Source organism: Muntiacus reevesi, chromosome 3 (genome assembly GCF_963930625.1).
Source record: "Muntiacus reevesi chromosome 3, mMunRee1.1, whole genome shotgun sequence".
NCBI classification, from domain to species: Eukaryota; Metazoa; Chordata; class Mammalia; order Artiodactyla; family Cervidae; genus Muntiacus; species Muntiacus reevesi.
The window spans coordinates 98,619,785-98,635,627 of NC_089251.1; the positions used below are offsets into that span (position 1 = coordinate 98,619,785).

The following is a 15,843-nucleotide window of genomic DNA, read 5'->3' on the forward strand; positions in this document are numbered from 1 at the left end:
GTGGGACAAGGAGAAACTGGAGGGGGACATCCATGGCCGGCTGCTGTCCCCAAGAGTCGGTCCTGGGTCTCAGCGGGCGCGCCCGGGCCTCCGCTTAGCCTGGGACGCCCTCTCGTGGCCGCTTCGGGCCGGCGCGGTGCAGCGCCGCAGGTCCCGCCCTGCCGTCGCGATTGGCTCCCGGGCCCAGACTCAGACGCTTGATTGGTCTGCCCCGTGGTTCGTGCGGACGCCGAATGGTCAGACGGGGCGGGTACGCCGAGGCCGCGCCCATGCCGGCTTTTTGCAGTGCCCGAGCCCGGCAGCCGGTGGGCGGGCGCGGAGAGCGACATGGCGGCGCCGCGGCCCTGCGCGGATGGGCCCTGCTGCTCCCACCCCAGCGCGGCGCCCGGCGTGCAGCAGACGCTAGACGAGATGGACTTCGAGAGGGGTGAGGGGGCGTGCGGCTCTGCCGGCCCGGCGCCTTCCGGCGTCCGCAGGCCCCCGGGGCCAAGGAGGTGGCCGTGAACCGGGATCCCTAGAGGGAAGCGGGTGGGGGGTGGGAGCGGGCCTGGTCGGAGCGCCGGCCGGCTGTGGGCTCGCAGCTCCCGCGTAATGAGAGCCCTCCGGGGCCCTGGCGCGAGCTTGGCAATAGAAACGCTGGCTCGTCTGCAGGTCGGGAAACAGGCAATGGCTTCGGTAACTTTCCCCAGTGGTGCGGCGGGATCCGACTCCCCACCTGGTGCGACCCCGGGACACCCAGGCCTGCTCCGGGGTCTGAGAGGGGCCGGGCGGCAGAGTCTGCTTCCAGGGCACTGCACCCAGCCCGAGGGTATGGAGCTTCAGATCAGGGGGCTGCGCTGTTCCGGGCTGTGTGTAGGGCACTGCAGGCATGAGATAAGGCAGATGGCCTCCAGGAGCGCGATGTCATCCTTACGTGTGCGTCAAGCGGGGTAACTCCTTTGCCCCAGACCATCCATGGTGCCCCCGGCTGAGTGCACAGAGCCTTGCTCTGTCTGGTTGCCCACCACCCACACGGCCTGCCGCCTTTGCCCCCGACTCTGCTCAGGCCTTCCAGCCAGAGTCCCTGAGCTGCGTGTAGGGCTCCGAGGACTCTGAGGGTCCCACAGACTAGATGCCTGCTCACCACTTTGGCTGTGGTTTTCTATTCGGGCTGGCGCCTGACAGTGTTTGGTTGTGACTGTGTATTCAAGCATCTTAAATAGCACTCTATCCAGCACTGGTGTGTTTGAAGTGGGGAAGAAGGGAGGTTGTGTCTGGCCAGTCTCCTCTCCTGGGACAAGCCCCTGTCTGGCTCACAGCGATGTCTCCAGCACCCCTCACAGTGCGCAGCTCAGAGGAGCTGCTCAGCTCACCGGCCTGTGTGTCGGGCAGACGAATTCCCATTTGGTAGATGAGAAAGAAGACAGGTCGAGAGGTAAGGGAAGTGCTAGAAACCCCCAGTCCGTGAACATTATTCAGTGCTTGGGTTGTGCCTCCGCAGGAATCTGGTCGGCAGCCCTGAACGGAGACCTGGGCCGAGTGAAGTATTTAATCCAAAAGGCAGCGGACCCCAGCCAGCCTGACTCCGCAGGCTACACGGCTCTAGTGAGTTGGGGAGGGGCCTCAGCTCTGGGTTCCTGCTCTCTGGGCGGGGATGATGTTTGCCTTTTCCCTATTTTCTTTCCCCTCTTTCTTCTCTCCCAGCAGGGTTTCTCTTTAAGCATCTTATGAACCTGGGTTTTTTTAATTAGTCGAGGTGTTTTTCACTGATTGTTTAATATCATTTTCATAATGGTAAAGAATCCACCTGCCAATGCAGGAGACGTGAGAGACCTGTGTTCCATCCCTGGGTCGGGAAGGTCCCATGGAGAAGGGAATGGCAACCCACCCCAGTATTCTTGCCTGGAAAATCCCATGGATAGAGGAGCCTCTTGGGTTACAGTCCATAGGATCGCAAAGAGTCGGACACAACTGAGTGACTAACACTTTGACTTTTCACTTTCATAACGATACTGTGAGGTAGGATTGGTAATTATTGAAACTTCCCTGGCAGTCCAGTGGTTAAGATTTCACCTTCTCATGCAGGAGCACGGGTTCTATCCCTGGTTGGGGAACCAAGATCCCACATTCCTGGGGACTGCTGAGTCCAAATGCCGCCAGGAAAGATCCCGCATGCCGCGACTAAGGCCTGACAACCCCAAAATAAATAAATATGTTTTTTAAATGGAATGGTTATTATTCCCACTGTCAGTAGCTGAAGCGGAAGCTAGGCATGCAGGCTCGCCCTGCTCACCCGGCTGCCAGAGGGGGCTCCGGCCGCCGCTGCACCCCTCACCCAGGGTTCTGTCCCCTGACCCCGGCTCTGTTCACTGCAGCACTATGCCAGCCGCAATGGGCACTACGCCGTGTGCCAATTCCTGCTGGAGAGTGGGGCCAAGTGTGATGCCCAGACCCACGGGGGAGCCACCGCCCTGCACCGCGCCAGCTACTGCGGGCACACAGACATTGCCCGGCTCCTGCTCGCGCACGGCTCCAACCCCAGGCTGGTGGACGCCGACGGCATGACCAGTCTGCACAAGGTGCGTCCCCTCTCAAAAGTTTCACAGGCTGCAAGAACTTCTTGTCTCTTATCATTATAAAAGCTAGAATACGGGAATTCTCTGGCTGTCCAGTGTTTAGGACGTGGCACGCTCACTGCTGGGGCCCAGGTTCCATCCCTGGTCAGAGAACTAAGACCTCACAGGCCACATGGCATAGCCAAAAGTAAAAAAGGTATAGCGTGTTCATGGTAGAAAACACGGGGATAACAGAAAAGCATAAAGTAGAGAATCGGGATCATTTGTAATCTCACTGCTCACCCATCATCACTTGAGGATTAACATATAATTTTCCAGCGAGTTTCCTGTGCACGTAAATTAGTACGAAACATAAGGCATCGTTTTCTTTCTTAGTGATGCATCCTCAGTGCTGCTTCACATAGTTTTCGAAAACTTGAACCTCCCCTTGCCTGTCCCTCTGGTCCACTTTCCACACTGACCAGAGTGATCATTTAATTAGCAGTTTTCTGCCTAGAAACACGTACCCACAGTGAACAGCTTGAGGCATACAGAATACCTGCTCTGGACATAAATTTCGCTCCCTGCCCCCTTCCCGGTAGCTCAGTCTTCTGGGTCACTTTATTTATTTATTTTTTATTATGAAGCTAACATGATTTATTTTTTTTTTCTGGGTCACTTTATTGACTGGGGAATTTCTACAGAAATTAACACCTGCGGCTGGCAGTTTTTCTTTTGGCCCAAAATTAATTCTGTTATTTCACCAGCACTTTGCAAGTTATTGGGCTTCCCAGGTGGCACAGTGGTGAAGAATTCGTCTGCCAAGGCAGGAGATGTGGGTTTGATCCTGGGTCAGGAAGATTCCCCTGGAGGAGAAAATGACAACCCACGCCAGTATTCTTGCCTGGGAAAGCCCATGGACAGAGGAGGGGTCACAGAGAGCCCACGCGTTGTGGGTTATTACATTCAGTAGTTACACTGGACGCACCTGTTAAGTCTTCTAATTTTGGGGAAATGTTGTCTTCAGTCCACTCTGCTGTGGAAGCAAAGGAGCATTCTCTCTTTTTGTTGGTCTACTGTTCATATCATCTGAATCAGAACTTCATTCTGGAGAACTGGCATCTTCTTAGACACTAGCATATGTGTCTCTTGGAAGATTGGAGAAAGTCTTTTCATAAAATTCACCAAAAAATTCTTCACTCAGAATATCTCAATGCATCATTTTTGAAAATTTTATGTTTATGATATATACAGCGATGGGACAGGAACCTAACGGAGCACAATGTGAATGATGATGACGATGATGTTATATAATGAACCCTGGTCAGTTTTAAACTCCCAACAGTGCACAGTGATGTTAATTGTATCACTGTCTGAAAATGTATTGATATGTCTCTGGTCAGTCATGTGTTAGGGCATCCCCTTTTGCCAATTTCTTGTTTATCTTTGAAAGGCAGTTGATGCATCCATAAGGCCTGTGTGTATAATCTGGTCCTCTTAGCCCACTTGATCTTCTCCCAGAGCGATGGTTTAAAGCGCAGTTCGGACCACACCATGCCTTAAGAGTCCTCTGAAGGCTTGCGTCTATGAAGTCCTTAAGCTGGTTAACAGGCCTCCTGGGGTTGGCCCCTGCCTGCCTGTCAGCTTGTCCTGAGCTCCCTCCCGGCCCCTTGCCTGTTACGCTCAGGTCCTGCTAGTTCTTTTCAGTTTCTTTCTTCTTCAAGTAATTTTATTTCGGTTTTTTTTGGCTGGGTTGTGTGGGCTTTTCTCTAGTTGCAGCAAGCAGGAGCCGCTCTTCATTGTAGTGAGCGGGCTTCTCATTGCAGTGGCTTCTCTAGTACTGGAAGACAGGCCGCAGAGATGTAGGCCTTAGTGGCTACAGCTCCTAGCTCCAGACCACAGGTCCAGCCACTGTGGCCCACAGGCTTAGTTGCTCCTCGGCGTCTGGGATCTTCCCAGATGAACCCATGTCACCTGTGTTGGCACCAGATTCTTAACCACTGAGCCACCAGGGAAGCCCCCGTCTCCCGTCTCTTGAAGCCATTTCTGTATCCCTTGCAGACCACAGGCAGCGGCTCCTGCTGTCCGGAGGCCTCTCCATCCCTTTGCTCTCTGGCTTGTGTCTGTTCCTCTTTCTGGACCTCAGCTTCCACATCACACGCTCAGAGAGGCTTCCTCTTCCTCGCGGACGGCAGCGCCCCCACCCGGATGCCCGGAGGACCCTGCACCTGGCTCCTCCTGCCTCTCTTCCCTCTTGGAGCCCCTCTTCATGATCTCTGCCTCTCTCACTGGGGCAGCTGGAGTTGGCCTCGTTTCCTCCTGCAGCCCCAGCACCAGGCTCAGATGCCAAGAGAGCAGCTGGGGGCCCTTTTGTGTGGAGACCCTTGCTGGTTGGCGAGGCAGATTGCTTATTTCCCAGTGGTCTGAACTGATGTTGCTTGAGTGTTTCACCACCACAGCTCCCGTGATGAGTGTTGACAGGCAGGACACTGCCGGGGACAGACCCAGCTGCTTTCACCCACGGCTTGCAGCATTCTCAAGAAATTCAGAGAACGAGTATGTGTGAGGAATATGAATCATCCAGCCCTTCCTTCCAGCCTGCCTGCCTGCCTCCCTCCTTCCCTTCTGCAAACATTGGTGCCTTGTGTTTTTTTTGCTAAAAATTATTTGGAATTCGTCTCACAACTGCTCATAACTCACCTGCCTGAAAGGAAGCAATAATATTCAGAACCCTGGGTCTGTTCCCATCAAGATATTTATGCCTAGTAAAGATTTAGATTCATATTTGAGATGGTGTTGGGTACTAATATTTGATATCCTTCAGGAGCCCTTGTCTGTTGGAAGAAGTGGGGAATAGAGTGATACAGCTATTGAGAGCCTGAACTTTGGGGTCAGACAGACCTGACTTGGAACTCCCCAAGCTGCTACACTAGCTCTGTGACCTTGGACAAGTTACTCAATTTTTATAAGCCTCAGTTTGTTCATCTATAAAATAGAAACAATGATATTTCTTACTTCTGATGGTTATTGGAAACATTGAACAAGATAATCTGTGTAAGTCACCTAACCTCTGTTCTTTTTTGGAGAATGTGGGTTAGAATTGACATTCGAATGGTTTGTCTCAGAGGGAAGAGGAGAAGCCTGGGTAGTAGACCTAGTTCTGTCTGCTCGTCTGAAAGTCCCCAGGACAAGGGCCCTGTCTGACGCGTCGTGTGCCCGTGGTGCCCCTGTAGACGATACGCGTGTTCATATAGATGCTCAGAAATCCAAGGCTCTATACTTGTTCTTTTTTTAAATTTTATTGTTTTGGGGGTGTGCTGGGTCTCTGTTGTTGTGTGCGGGCTTTCTCTAGTTGTAGCGAGTGGAGGCTACTCTAGTTGTGCACAGGGTTCTCGTTGCGGAGCATGGCTCTAGGTATGTGGGCTCAGTTGCTCTGTGGCATGTGGATCTCCGTGGACCAGGGGTTAAGCCTGTGTCCCCTGGACCACTGAAGAAGTCCCTGCACTTGCTCTTTTTTTTTTCCTTTTTGGCCGCACCTGGTGGCAGGCAGGGTCTTAGGTCCTTACCAGATCCCTGTGGCATGTGGAATTTTTCTGGACCAGGGATTGAACCTGCACCCTCTGCAGTGTCAGTGCAGAGTCTTAACCACTGGATGGCCAGGGATGTCCTCTGTCCTTGTCCTTAATGTGCAGGCTTGAGCAAAGGCATGGCCCCTGAGCAAAGGGCACGGGAGGGAGCGCTCCAGCTGACTGCCCGAGCGGCACCAGGGTGCCCCACCACCCTGCACACGCATCACTGGCAGGAGTCAAGGGAAACCTGCTCAGCCAGCCGGCAAGACCTGCTTTAGGACCTAAAGAGCCCCAGACGTAGAGCAAGAAAGCGGGGCACAGTGGGGTTCAGCTTCCGATCGCCTCCTCTCCCCGCAGGCCGCCGAGAAGGGTCACGTGGACATCTGCTCCCTCCTGCTGCAGCACAGCCCAGCCCTGAAGGCTGTTCGGGACCGGAAGGCCCGGCTCGCCTGCGACCTGCTGCCTGGCAACAGCGACCTGCGGGACCTGCTGGCCAGCTGAGTCGCCGCCCCGTCTCAGACAGCACCCGAGGACTCAGACTGGCTCTCCCAGCCCCCACCTGGACAGCACCCGAGCCGCAGGGTGAGCGCCTGAGGCCAAAGGAGCCCGGCAGAGCGAGGGGACTCAGATTGCGGGGCGCCAGGGTGGCCGCCTGGACAGATGATTGTATTCTAAATTAGCTCATGTGGGAACATCTATCCGTTTAGAAAAGATAAAGTCATAGCCTCACCTCATCCCCTGCACAAAAATAAATTTGGAGTTAAGACCCAAATCTGAAAATACAAAACTCCGTAAGCATGAGAAGCAGCTTTGGAATACGTGACACATGAAAAGCTGCTTTCTAGCCAGGTGACCTTGGCACAAGTCACTGTCCCCGCTGTGTCCCGCGTCCCCATCTCGAGAGGAGTGACTGTGGTGGGGTCCGTGTGCGGATGAGACAAGTGAAGATCTGAGGAGCACTGAGGGGGTGCCCAGAGCCGTGCAGACAGCATTTGAGCTCCCACCTCCCCAAAACCTGACCCACACCTGCATCTATACCATAATTTCATTCATGTTAACTGTCCAAGAGACAAGGTGCTATTGCTTTGTTTTATGTTGCATTCACTGCTGATTACTAGTGAGGCTGAATGCCTGTCTTCTGTGACCTTGTTCAAATTTAAAGTTTTTAATTTTTAAAATTTTTTTCCTTTTTCATAGGAGTCGTTTATGTACTTTGGATATTGATCCTTTGTTTTGTGTATATATCTACATGTATCTTTTTCATGCTGTCTCTTGTCTTAACTGTGTGTATTGTTACCTGTTTATGAAAATTGGTACAGTGGATGGCAGTTTGGCAATATCTACTAAAATTTAAGTGAGCAAGACCAATATTTCTAATTTCTCTGTAGCTCCCTAGAGAAATATCCATGGATACAAAGTTATTGTGCGTATGTGTATGATCTTAGTTCCCTGACCCGGGATGGAACCTGTGTACCCTGCATTGGAAGCACCAAGTCTTAACCGCAAGTCCCCAGAGATGTTTATTTACAGATGCATTTACAAAGATGTGCACTGGAGCATGGGGTGAAATGTTAAAAAAAGAAGAAAAAAGTAGAGCTAATGCCAAGTGCTCCCAACAGGGGGACAAGTAAGACTCTGGCCTTGGAGCCACATGAGCAGAGATGAGGGTCCAGCCCACGAATGCAGCCTGTGCTGATGGGGAAAGAGTGCTGAGTCGTGACCACAGTAGAGTGGGTAGAGCTACACAGGAACACACACACACTCACACACACTCAGGGGGAGTGTCAGGAGGAGGAGTGTGAGATTGCACCCACTGTCTCCCCAGGTGGGGGTCCTGAGCTTGATTTGCTATGTGTGGACTTACAAGAGGTGATTTTTTTCTTCAATAAAGTAATACCAACAATAAATTAATACTAGTTGCCTCCATGTGAGTACCAGCAGTCTTCCGCTGAGTGTGTCAGATGCAGCGTCAATACCCTCGCCCTGGGACATTGGAGGAGAGGAGTCGTGGTTCCCTTCCTCAGGACCACAGGCCAAAAATCACCTTTGAGAAAAACACCCTGGGCCGTAAGCACAGAAGAGTTTTCTCTAAAAAGCCCTGGGCTTCCCAGGTCTTGGAGCTCAGAAGCCGGCTGTGGGTGGGCCCTCGGCAGCCCTGGACCCACAGCTCTCCCTCCCCCGCTCCCATCCTGCTCATCTCTGCTCATGTGGCTTTGAGGCCAGAGTCTTACTCACCAGCTATCAGGTTTCCTTTCAAAGGTCAAGGCAGAAATTCAAGGTACAGCTGGGTGGAAGGCATGCTTGGTGTCTTGGGGAGAATTAGCAAGGTTGACTGGTAACTGCAGACAAATCACTTTGCAACTGGATTAATGGTTAACATTTGTTCTTGGACCTAGAGCAGATCTGAACCTCACCTTGCTGGGGAAGGATGTGCCCCAGGCCCGGCAGGGCATCTGGCTGGGGGCCTGCATGTGAGGCATGGAAGTCTCTTCCAGAGGCGTGAGGTGCCGATGACAGACTGGGCTTGGCTCCTGATGGTGACCTAGCTTAGTACCTTGACCTTGACCATTGGAGTGGTGAGGAGGCTGGGGGTTGCCTGGGGAAGAAACCCTAGGAGCAGCCAGGTTTCAGCCTGGAAACTGGCCGAAAGGTGGGAAGTCACTTGGTTTCTTCCTGTAGGAGCCAGGAAGCTTCCTGAGGCAGAAGTCAGCCTCTTCGGCCTCTTCCGTAGAGGTCCACTTTAGGATCCTGGGCCTCCTGTTGCCAGGGTAGTCGTGTTGTCTCCCCGAATCTCCCACAGCCAGCCCACGGCCTCCCTCCACAGCAGCGTGGAGGCTCACACTTCTTTTTCTCCATGGTGTCTACACTTGGGAGCATGCATGAGTGCTAGGTCGCTTCAGTCGTGTCCAACTCTTTGCGACCCCATGGGCCGTAGCCCGCCAGGCCCTTCTGTCCTTGGGATTCTCCAGGCAAGAAAACTGGAGTGGTTTGCCATGCCCTCCTCCAGGGGATCTTCCCGACCCAGGGTTCAAACCAGCATCTTCTGCTTTGGCAGGCAGATTCTTTACCACTAGCGCTGCCTGAGACCCCCACTTGGGAGAATGGGAGCCATTTCCCCTTGAACCTAGGCTGGTGGCCCCACATCCAGGATGTGTGTTGATTGGTTGAAGCACCTCTGAGTAGGTGTGGGATGGGGGTGTCTGAGGATGCAGCTGACTCAGCTCAGAACAGCTCTTTCTCCCGCCTGCAGCGGGCTAAGAGCCCAAAGCAGTATTTTGGTGAGGGTTACAGAGCCACAGAGTTATCTGGCCCGGGGCCCAGGCCTCTGCCTTGCCCTCCCCCCGCCCCCCACTGGCTCTACTATAAAAGGGTTGAGCTGTTGAGCTGCTCAGCTCCTCTCACCGAGGGCCTGAAGAGCAGGGGGGACCATGAACTTCATCAGCATCCAGCAGCTGGTGAGGACTTGGGGCCGGGCGGCGGGGGTCGGGCAGTGGTCTGGGTGCCCCGGGACTGTCTCAGCAGAACCAGGGGGTCAGGCAGCTGCTTTGTGTGGCCTGAGGAGGTTTGAGGAGTAGAAACATGCGGTTCTGTCTGGTCTGTCTGCCCAGGTCTCACGTGAGGGGCTAGGGAGCGAGAGAGGGAGGAGACAGTGAGGAAGGGGCCAGGCAGTGGTCGGGAAGGAATTCCTTGAGTTCAGTGGGTTCTGCCCTTGACTGTGATGGCAGAAGAGGAGTGGGAAGTGGCACTTCCCACTATCCGGGAGACACGAGCGTGGCCCAGGTGCTGGTTGAGCTCAGCTGTGTTGCTGGTTGTTACTGGGGAAATGGTCTGGAGGGTCTGACTGCCTTGGCTGGGGAAGGGGAGAAGGTGGGCAGTGACAGAAGCAGGGACACCAGTGACACTTCAGGCTGTCTGTTGCGGGAGGCTGGGCATGGAGGCCGCAGGTGTCACTTTGCCCCACAGGCCCCACTGCCAGCCAGTTCAGCCTGTGCTGGGAGGCGGGTTGCAGGGCCCAGGAACTGTTTGATTGCCTGAGTTCACTTTAGAAGGGAATGGAATAGAGTCCCATGTGGCTGGAAACCATACACTCTGCCATCCTATCATTCCAGCCTCTTCTCTCCCCTCAACTTGCTTCTTCCTGGGTGCTGCCAGCTCCTGAATCCTGGGGGTGGGGGCCAGGGGAGGGAGAAAAGAATGTTTTGTTGTACAATGGGCTTCACCCTAGCCCCACTAACTCATTTCATTTTGGGCACCGAGAGGAAAGAGGTAGCTTTACCCCCAAGTTATTATAAAGAGAGCTTCCCAAAGAGCCAAAATCTGAATGCAGGAATTTGGCATTTTACCCAAGAGGCATCTCCGCTGTCCCCCTACCGCCGCCCCCCCCCTCCCCCCCCACCTGGGGTCAGATGGCAGTGTGGCGTGATCTGGTAGGAATGTAAGGACAACCACCCACGAGAGAGGCCCTGAGCTCACCTGGATGCAGCCCAGCAGTATAAATAGATGCGGTGTCAGGCGCCCGCTGCTGGGTTCCTGCTGACAGGACAGAGTGGGCAGCAGCCAGCTACCCTCCCGGGTCTCAGACAATGCTGTATGTAGGTGGCAAGAGCCAACCAGGAGCGGGTGGACCGCCACGGCACTTCGCACAGGTCCAGACAGGCTCGTTGATCTTTGTATGTCAACTCCTGGCAGGACCCCACCCTGTCCAGCACCATTGTGTTTGCTCAGTTTTGTCACTTGGTCATGTCTGACTCTGCGGCCCCGTGGGCTGCAGCCCACCAGGCTCCCCTGTGCGTGGAATTCTTCAGACAAGAAAACTGGAGTGGGTAGCCATTGCCTTAGGGCTCCTCCTAATTTTCCCGAGTCTTTGTCCTCGTCTGTGCCTACAGGTAAGTGGAGAGAGAGTTGAAACGACGAAATTGGAACGTGGACATGGAGTTCCTGATCCTGGAGGGGGGCTTCGCAGCTGGAGGCTGGGGCCCCAGGAGGCCGAGGCCCGGGAGAGGCAGAAACTGGACGAGGAGAAGAGGAGAAGAGTGAGTGGCCAGCGGTAGCGGCCCAGGGGGCTGGGTGCGGGCAGGCTGAACAGTGGGGCTCAGGGACTGATAACCTGGGTGGGCTCCTGCTGCCTAAAGACGAGGGTGAGACAAACCAAGACATGCCCCATGGCTCCAGTGGCCAGCGGCTGACGGCTCGCGTGGTCCTGTTTCTGCCACAGCTTGAAAGATTTAACAGTTCCAGAACTAACTTGGAGAACCTGGCTGATTTGGAAAAGTTGGTTCAAAGACGGAAAGAAAAGCGACTGAAACGCAGGGTCCCCCCCAAGGCATCCCAGCCTGAGGTCAAGGTGAGCGAGGGTGCACACCCGGGCTGGAGTTCATGAGCCGGAACCTCCCGTCCCCAGGAGAGGCCCAGGGAGGAGCTGCCCAGCCCGCACCCGGAGACCCCTTTGCCCCCGCTGGCAGCCTGCCTGGGCTGCTGGCGAAACAGAGCACCTCAAGCTGGGGGCTTAGACGGCAGCTGTGTATGCATGGTCTGCTCAGAGGCTGGCAGTCTGAGATCAGGGCTTTATCCCGAGGCTCTGGGGCTGGATCTGTCCGTGCCTCTCCCCAGCTAGGGGTTGGTGGTAATCTGTCATTTCCTTGGTGTGTGGATGGTTGCCCCGGTCTCTGCTCTGAGCTCACACAATCCACGAGGCCTTCCACGTGTGCGTGCCTATATCCAAATGTCCCCTTTCAGTAAGGACTTGTCATACTGGAACAGGGCCCACCCACTCCAGGATGACCTCATCTTAAACAATTACAGCTACAGTGACCCCATTTCCAAGTAAGGTCACTCTCAGAGTGCTGGGGTTAGGACCTTAACATCTGAACTTGGAGGAGAAACAGCTCAATCCATAACCCCCACCCCATATACCTGTTCAGTCTTCTGGGGGCAGGATTGTTTTTTTAAAGTTTGTATGTATTTACGTAATTGGCTGTGTGGGATCTAAATTGCATCATTCTGAATCTTTGGTTGCAGCGCATGGACTCTAGTTGTGGCTTTCAGACTTCGAAGCGCACAAGCTCTGTAGTTTTGATGTGTGGGTTTAGTTGCCCTGTGGCGTATGGGATCTTAGTTCCCTAATCAGGGATGGAACCCATGTCCCCTGCATTGCAAGGGAGATTCTCAGCCACTGGACCACCAGAGGAGTCCCTGGGGGCAGGTTTTTTTAATCTGTTGTTTGTATAAGCCGATAGTGCACTGGTCCTCAGCCAGCTCTCTGGTTAGACTGGTGAGGCCGTTCATCCCAGCAGCCTCTCGAGTGAGTGGGCCTTGACCTTGAACTTACCTGGCTTTCCCGGTGGCTCAGATGGTAAAGAATCTGCCTGCAATGCAGGAGACCAGGTTCCAATCCCTGGGTCAGGAAGATCCCCTGGAGTAGGAAATGACAACCTACTCCAGTCTTCTTGCCTAGAGAAATCCCATGGACAGAGGAGCCTGGCGGCTGTAGTCCATGAGGTCAGAGTCAGACATGACTGAGCGACTAACACTTTGAATTTACTCAGCCGCAGCCACAGGCCCAGCTGGAACCTGTGGACCTGGAGGTGTTCCTGAAGGCAGCTGCCGAGAACCAGGAGGCCCTGATTGACAAGTACCTGGCAGACGGAGGGGACCCCAATGCCCATGACAAGGTAGCGAGGGTGGTGCAGGCGTGGTGCATGCCTAGGAAGCCACAGGGCTTTTGTTTTATGGGGCCCAAGTCCCGTGGTGCCTCCTGAGTGGGGAGGGAGTGGCACTGGGAGCAAGGTCATGGGGTGGGACCAAAGGTGGCCAAGCTTCCTGCACCCGATCTCCTGCCCTCTCCCCAGCTGCACCGCACGGCCTTGCACTGGGCCTGTCTGAAGGGTCACTGTGAGCTTGTGAACAAGCTGCTGGAGGCAGGTGCTGCCGTGGACGCTCGGGACTTGGTGAGACCCAGGGAAGGGCCACCCCCGCGGCAAACCTCCCACTGGCTTCCCCACACATCAGGGTGAGCTGGGTGCTTCTCTTTGCAGCTGGACAGGACCCCAGTGTTCTGGGCCTGCCGCAGAGGCCACCTGGACATCCTCAAACAGCTGCTTAACCGGGGCGCCCAGGTCAACGCCCGAGACAAGGTGAGGGCACAGGCCGGGGGTGGCGGGGGGGAGCCCGAGGCTCTCGGGGTAGGAACACAGCCGTGCCAGCCTGTGATGACACCGCTGCCCCTCACCGCTCCCTCAGATCTGGAGCACGCCCCTGCATGTGGCCGTGCGCACAGGACACTGTGACTGCCTGGAGCACCTCATCGCCTGTGGGGCCCGCATCGATGCGCAGGACAAGGTCGGCGTCTGGTCACCAGAGGTTGGGGCGGCTCACCCCCGGGGCTGGGGCCCGAGGGAGCCCGAGCTCAGCCACGCATGGTGCCCGCTGACCCGCCTGCCCCTCCCGGGGGGCAGGGCTGAGGAGGATGACACCCCATCCCTCTCGACAGGAAGGCGACACGGCTCTGCACGAGGCAGTCCGGCACGGGCGCTACAGAGCCATGAAGCTGCTGCTGCTCTACGGGGCTGGGCTGGGCGTGTGCAACGCGGTGAGTGTGGGCGGGCAGCGGGGCAGGGTGGGCGGCTCAGGGACGAGAGTGGGCTCTGAGCCAGCGCCCTCCTTCCAGGCTTCAGTGACCCCAGTGCAGCTGGCCCGGGACTGGCAGAGGGGCATCCAGGAAGCACTGCAGGCCCACGTCAGGCACACCCGGACCCGGTGCTGACCACTTGCGGGGCCACTCAGCTTCATTCCAGCCCCACCACCTCCCGCCCTCCCGTGGTCCTTCCTTGGTATACCCCGGCCTGACCCCTTGTCTCCAGGCAGCCCTGTCAGGGCCGCTCCGAGAGGGGGACAGGTAGGAAAGCCTTCCTGCCTCCAGTCCTGGGGCTGAGCCGTGCCCAGGAGGGCGCGAGCTGGGGGCCGAGGCAGAGGACCCGGGAACGGGGGCAGGAAACTGGGTCCAGTCGAGGGGCAGCAGAGGGTCGGCGCTTGGATGGAACGGGGAGGGAGCGAGCCTCAGGCTTCCGGGGCCAGTGCAGGAGACCGCTCCTCGGTGTCCACCGGCCCTGTGGCCAGGAGACGACCAGGCTCAGCCCTCCACGAGGGCCCGCCTGCCGTCAGGGGGTGACGTGTCGCGAGGCCAGCGCCATCCGGGCCACACAGGTGCCCTTGGGCACAGGTTTCTCCAGGGGCCTCAGTTCCTATCAGCAGCAACCCTGATAGTGTCCAGAGTGGCTCCAGATGCTTCAGCCTTGCGGCTCTGAGCTGGGTCTGGCTGTCTGGACGGGGCTGCTCAGCGGGTTTGAGCCCCCCAGCACAGAAGGCCAGCCCCAGCCCGGTTGCCTCAGTAGCCCCAGGGCTGACGAGCTGGAGCTAACGTTTACCCCAGGGAAGCCTTGTGCCCTTTGTCAGGCCCGCCTGCCGCACTCGTCTGCCAGCTGGCAGCTCTTTGCAGAGGAGCACCCGGGTGCTGGGGGTTGCTTGTGGCCCACTCAGCTTCTGGGGCGGTGGCCCGTAACCCTACTCTGCCCTGGGCGCGGATGCCCTCCTGGCACGAGCGCGGCACCGTGGCCTGGCCCCTGTAGCCACGCCACTTCACCCACCATCAGGGCAGGACGCGGAGGGCTCTGAGCTCACCTGCTCCTTCCCCTTCTCTCCCGGCCCGAGGTGGCCTACGGCCCAGCCTCCACACACTCCCCTAAAGCTTCCTCTCACCATCCTTCCCGGGTCATGCCGCACACATGCGGACTTGTGCCTGTACCGCTGGCGGGGCTGGGTCCTTTAATGCCCGAAACCAGAAAGCAAACCTTTGAGAACAGTTTTGCCCCAAATGGAGAACCACAGGCAGAGGGATGGGCTCCCGGACGGAGGTCAGCCTCCCTCATGTAAGGAACCTGGGCTGATAGCCACTCTGCAGCAGTTATTTTTTAGTCTCACTGGCCGCTTTCTCAGGCCGAGGACAAGGCAAAAATTTCTACTCTGTGAAAAAGCTGGCAAGAGCTCTGAAGGGTGGCCACATGCCCGCCCCTCACACAGGCAGCTCCTGCCCTGTCGTGACAGAGCCCCCCATTCACCCAGACATGGGGGCCATGGGCGAACAGCTGGTCAAGTTCACAGAGAAGACGACTTCCTATCTAGAAAATGGGGACACTTAAGTGACAGACAGAAATACCTTTTTATACGCATCACTACTTTTTGTTCATTAAAACTTGTTGATTACCCATCATGGCCTGGTTGTCTGTTCTGGGCCGGAAGGGCCAGTTCCACTGGCCTTGGGCTTCATCTCCTCAGCAGCAAAACCAGGCCTGATTACCATGCTGGCCGGAGAGCAAGACCGGCCCCTGAAAGCAGAGCAAGCAGGCAGGGCAGTGCTTCTCAGCTAGGCTGCCTGTTAGAATGAGGAGGGAAGATTTCAAAGATCCTCATTTTGGGTTCCCCTGGTGGCCCAGTAGTTAAGAATCCACCTGCCAACACAGGCAACATGGGTTCAATCCCTGGTCCAGGAAGAGCCCACTGGCAGAGCAGCTGAGCCTGTGAGCCCCAACGATTGAGCCCGTGCCCTAGAGCCTGGGAGCAACAACTACTGCAGCCCACACGCCGCGAGCCTGTGCTTGGCGCCAAGAGAAGCCACAACTGAGAACGGCCCCCACTCACAACTGGAGAAAAACAAGCGCAGAAACGAACATTTAGCAGTCAAAAAA

General features: G+C 56.0%; 2 protein-coding genes across 2 annotated transcripts; both read left to right on the forward strand.

Moving 5' to 3' along the window:
- Nucleotides 1-281: 281 nt before the first annotated feature.
- ANKRD39 (ankyrin repeat domain 39) lies at nucleotides 282-7,467 on the forward strand. Its single transcript, XM_065929777.1, has 4 exons — nucleotides 282-427; nucleotides 1,481-1,584; nucleotides 2,355-2,558; nucleotides 6,461-7,467. Exons 1-4 carry the CDS (start codon nucleotides 328-330, stop codon nucleotides 6,602-6,604), a joined length of 552 nt encoding a protein of 183 aa, XP_065785849.1. The 5' UTR covers nucleotides 282-327; the 3' UTR covers nucleotides 6,605-7,467.
- A 1,995-nt stretch (nucleotides 7,468-9,462) lies between these two features.
- On the forward strand, nucleotides 9,463-15,366 carry ANKRD23 (ankyrin repeat domain 23). Its single transcript, XM_065929776.1, has 9 exons — nucleotides 9,463-9,558; nucleotides 10,990-11,136; nucleotides 11,319-11,447; nucleotides 12,649-12,774; nucleotides 12,952-13,050; nucleotides 13,138-13,236; nucleotides 13,343-13,441; nucleotides 13,593-13,691; nucleotides 13,770-15,366. The coding sequence occupies exons 1-9, from the start codon at nucleotides 9,532-9,534 to the stop codon at nucleotides 13,863-13,865; spliced, it is 921 nt and encodes a 306-aa protein (XP_065785848.1). The 5' UTR covers nucleotides 9,463-9,531; the 3' UTR covers nucleotides 13,866-15,366.
- Nucleotides 15,367-15,843: the final 477 nt, after the last annotated feature.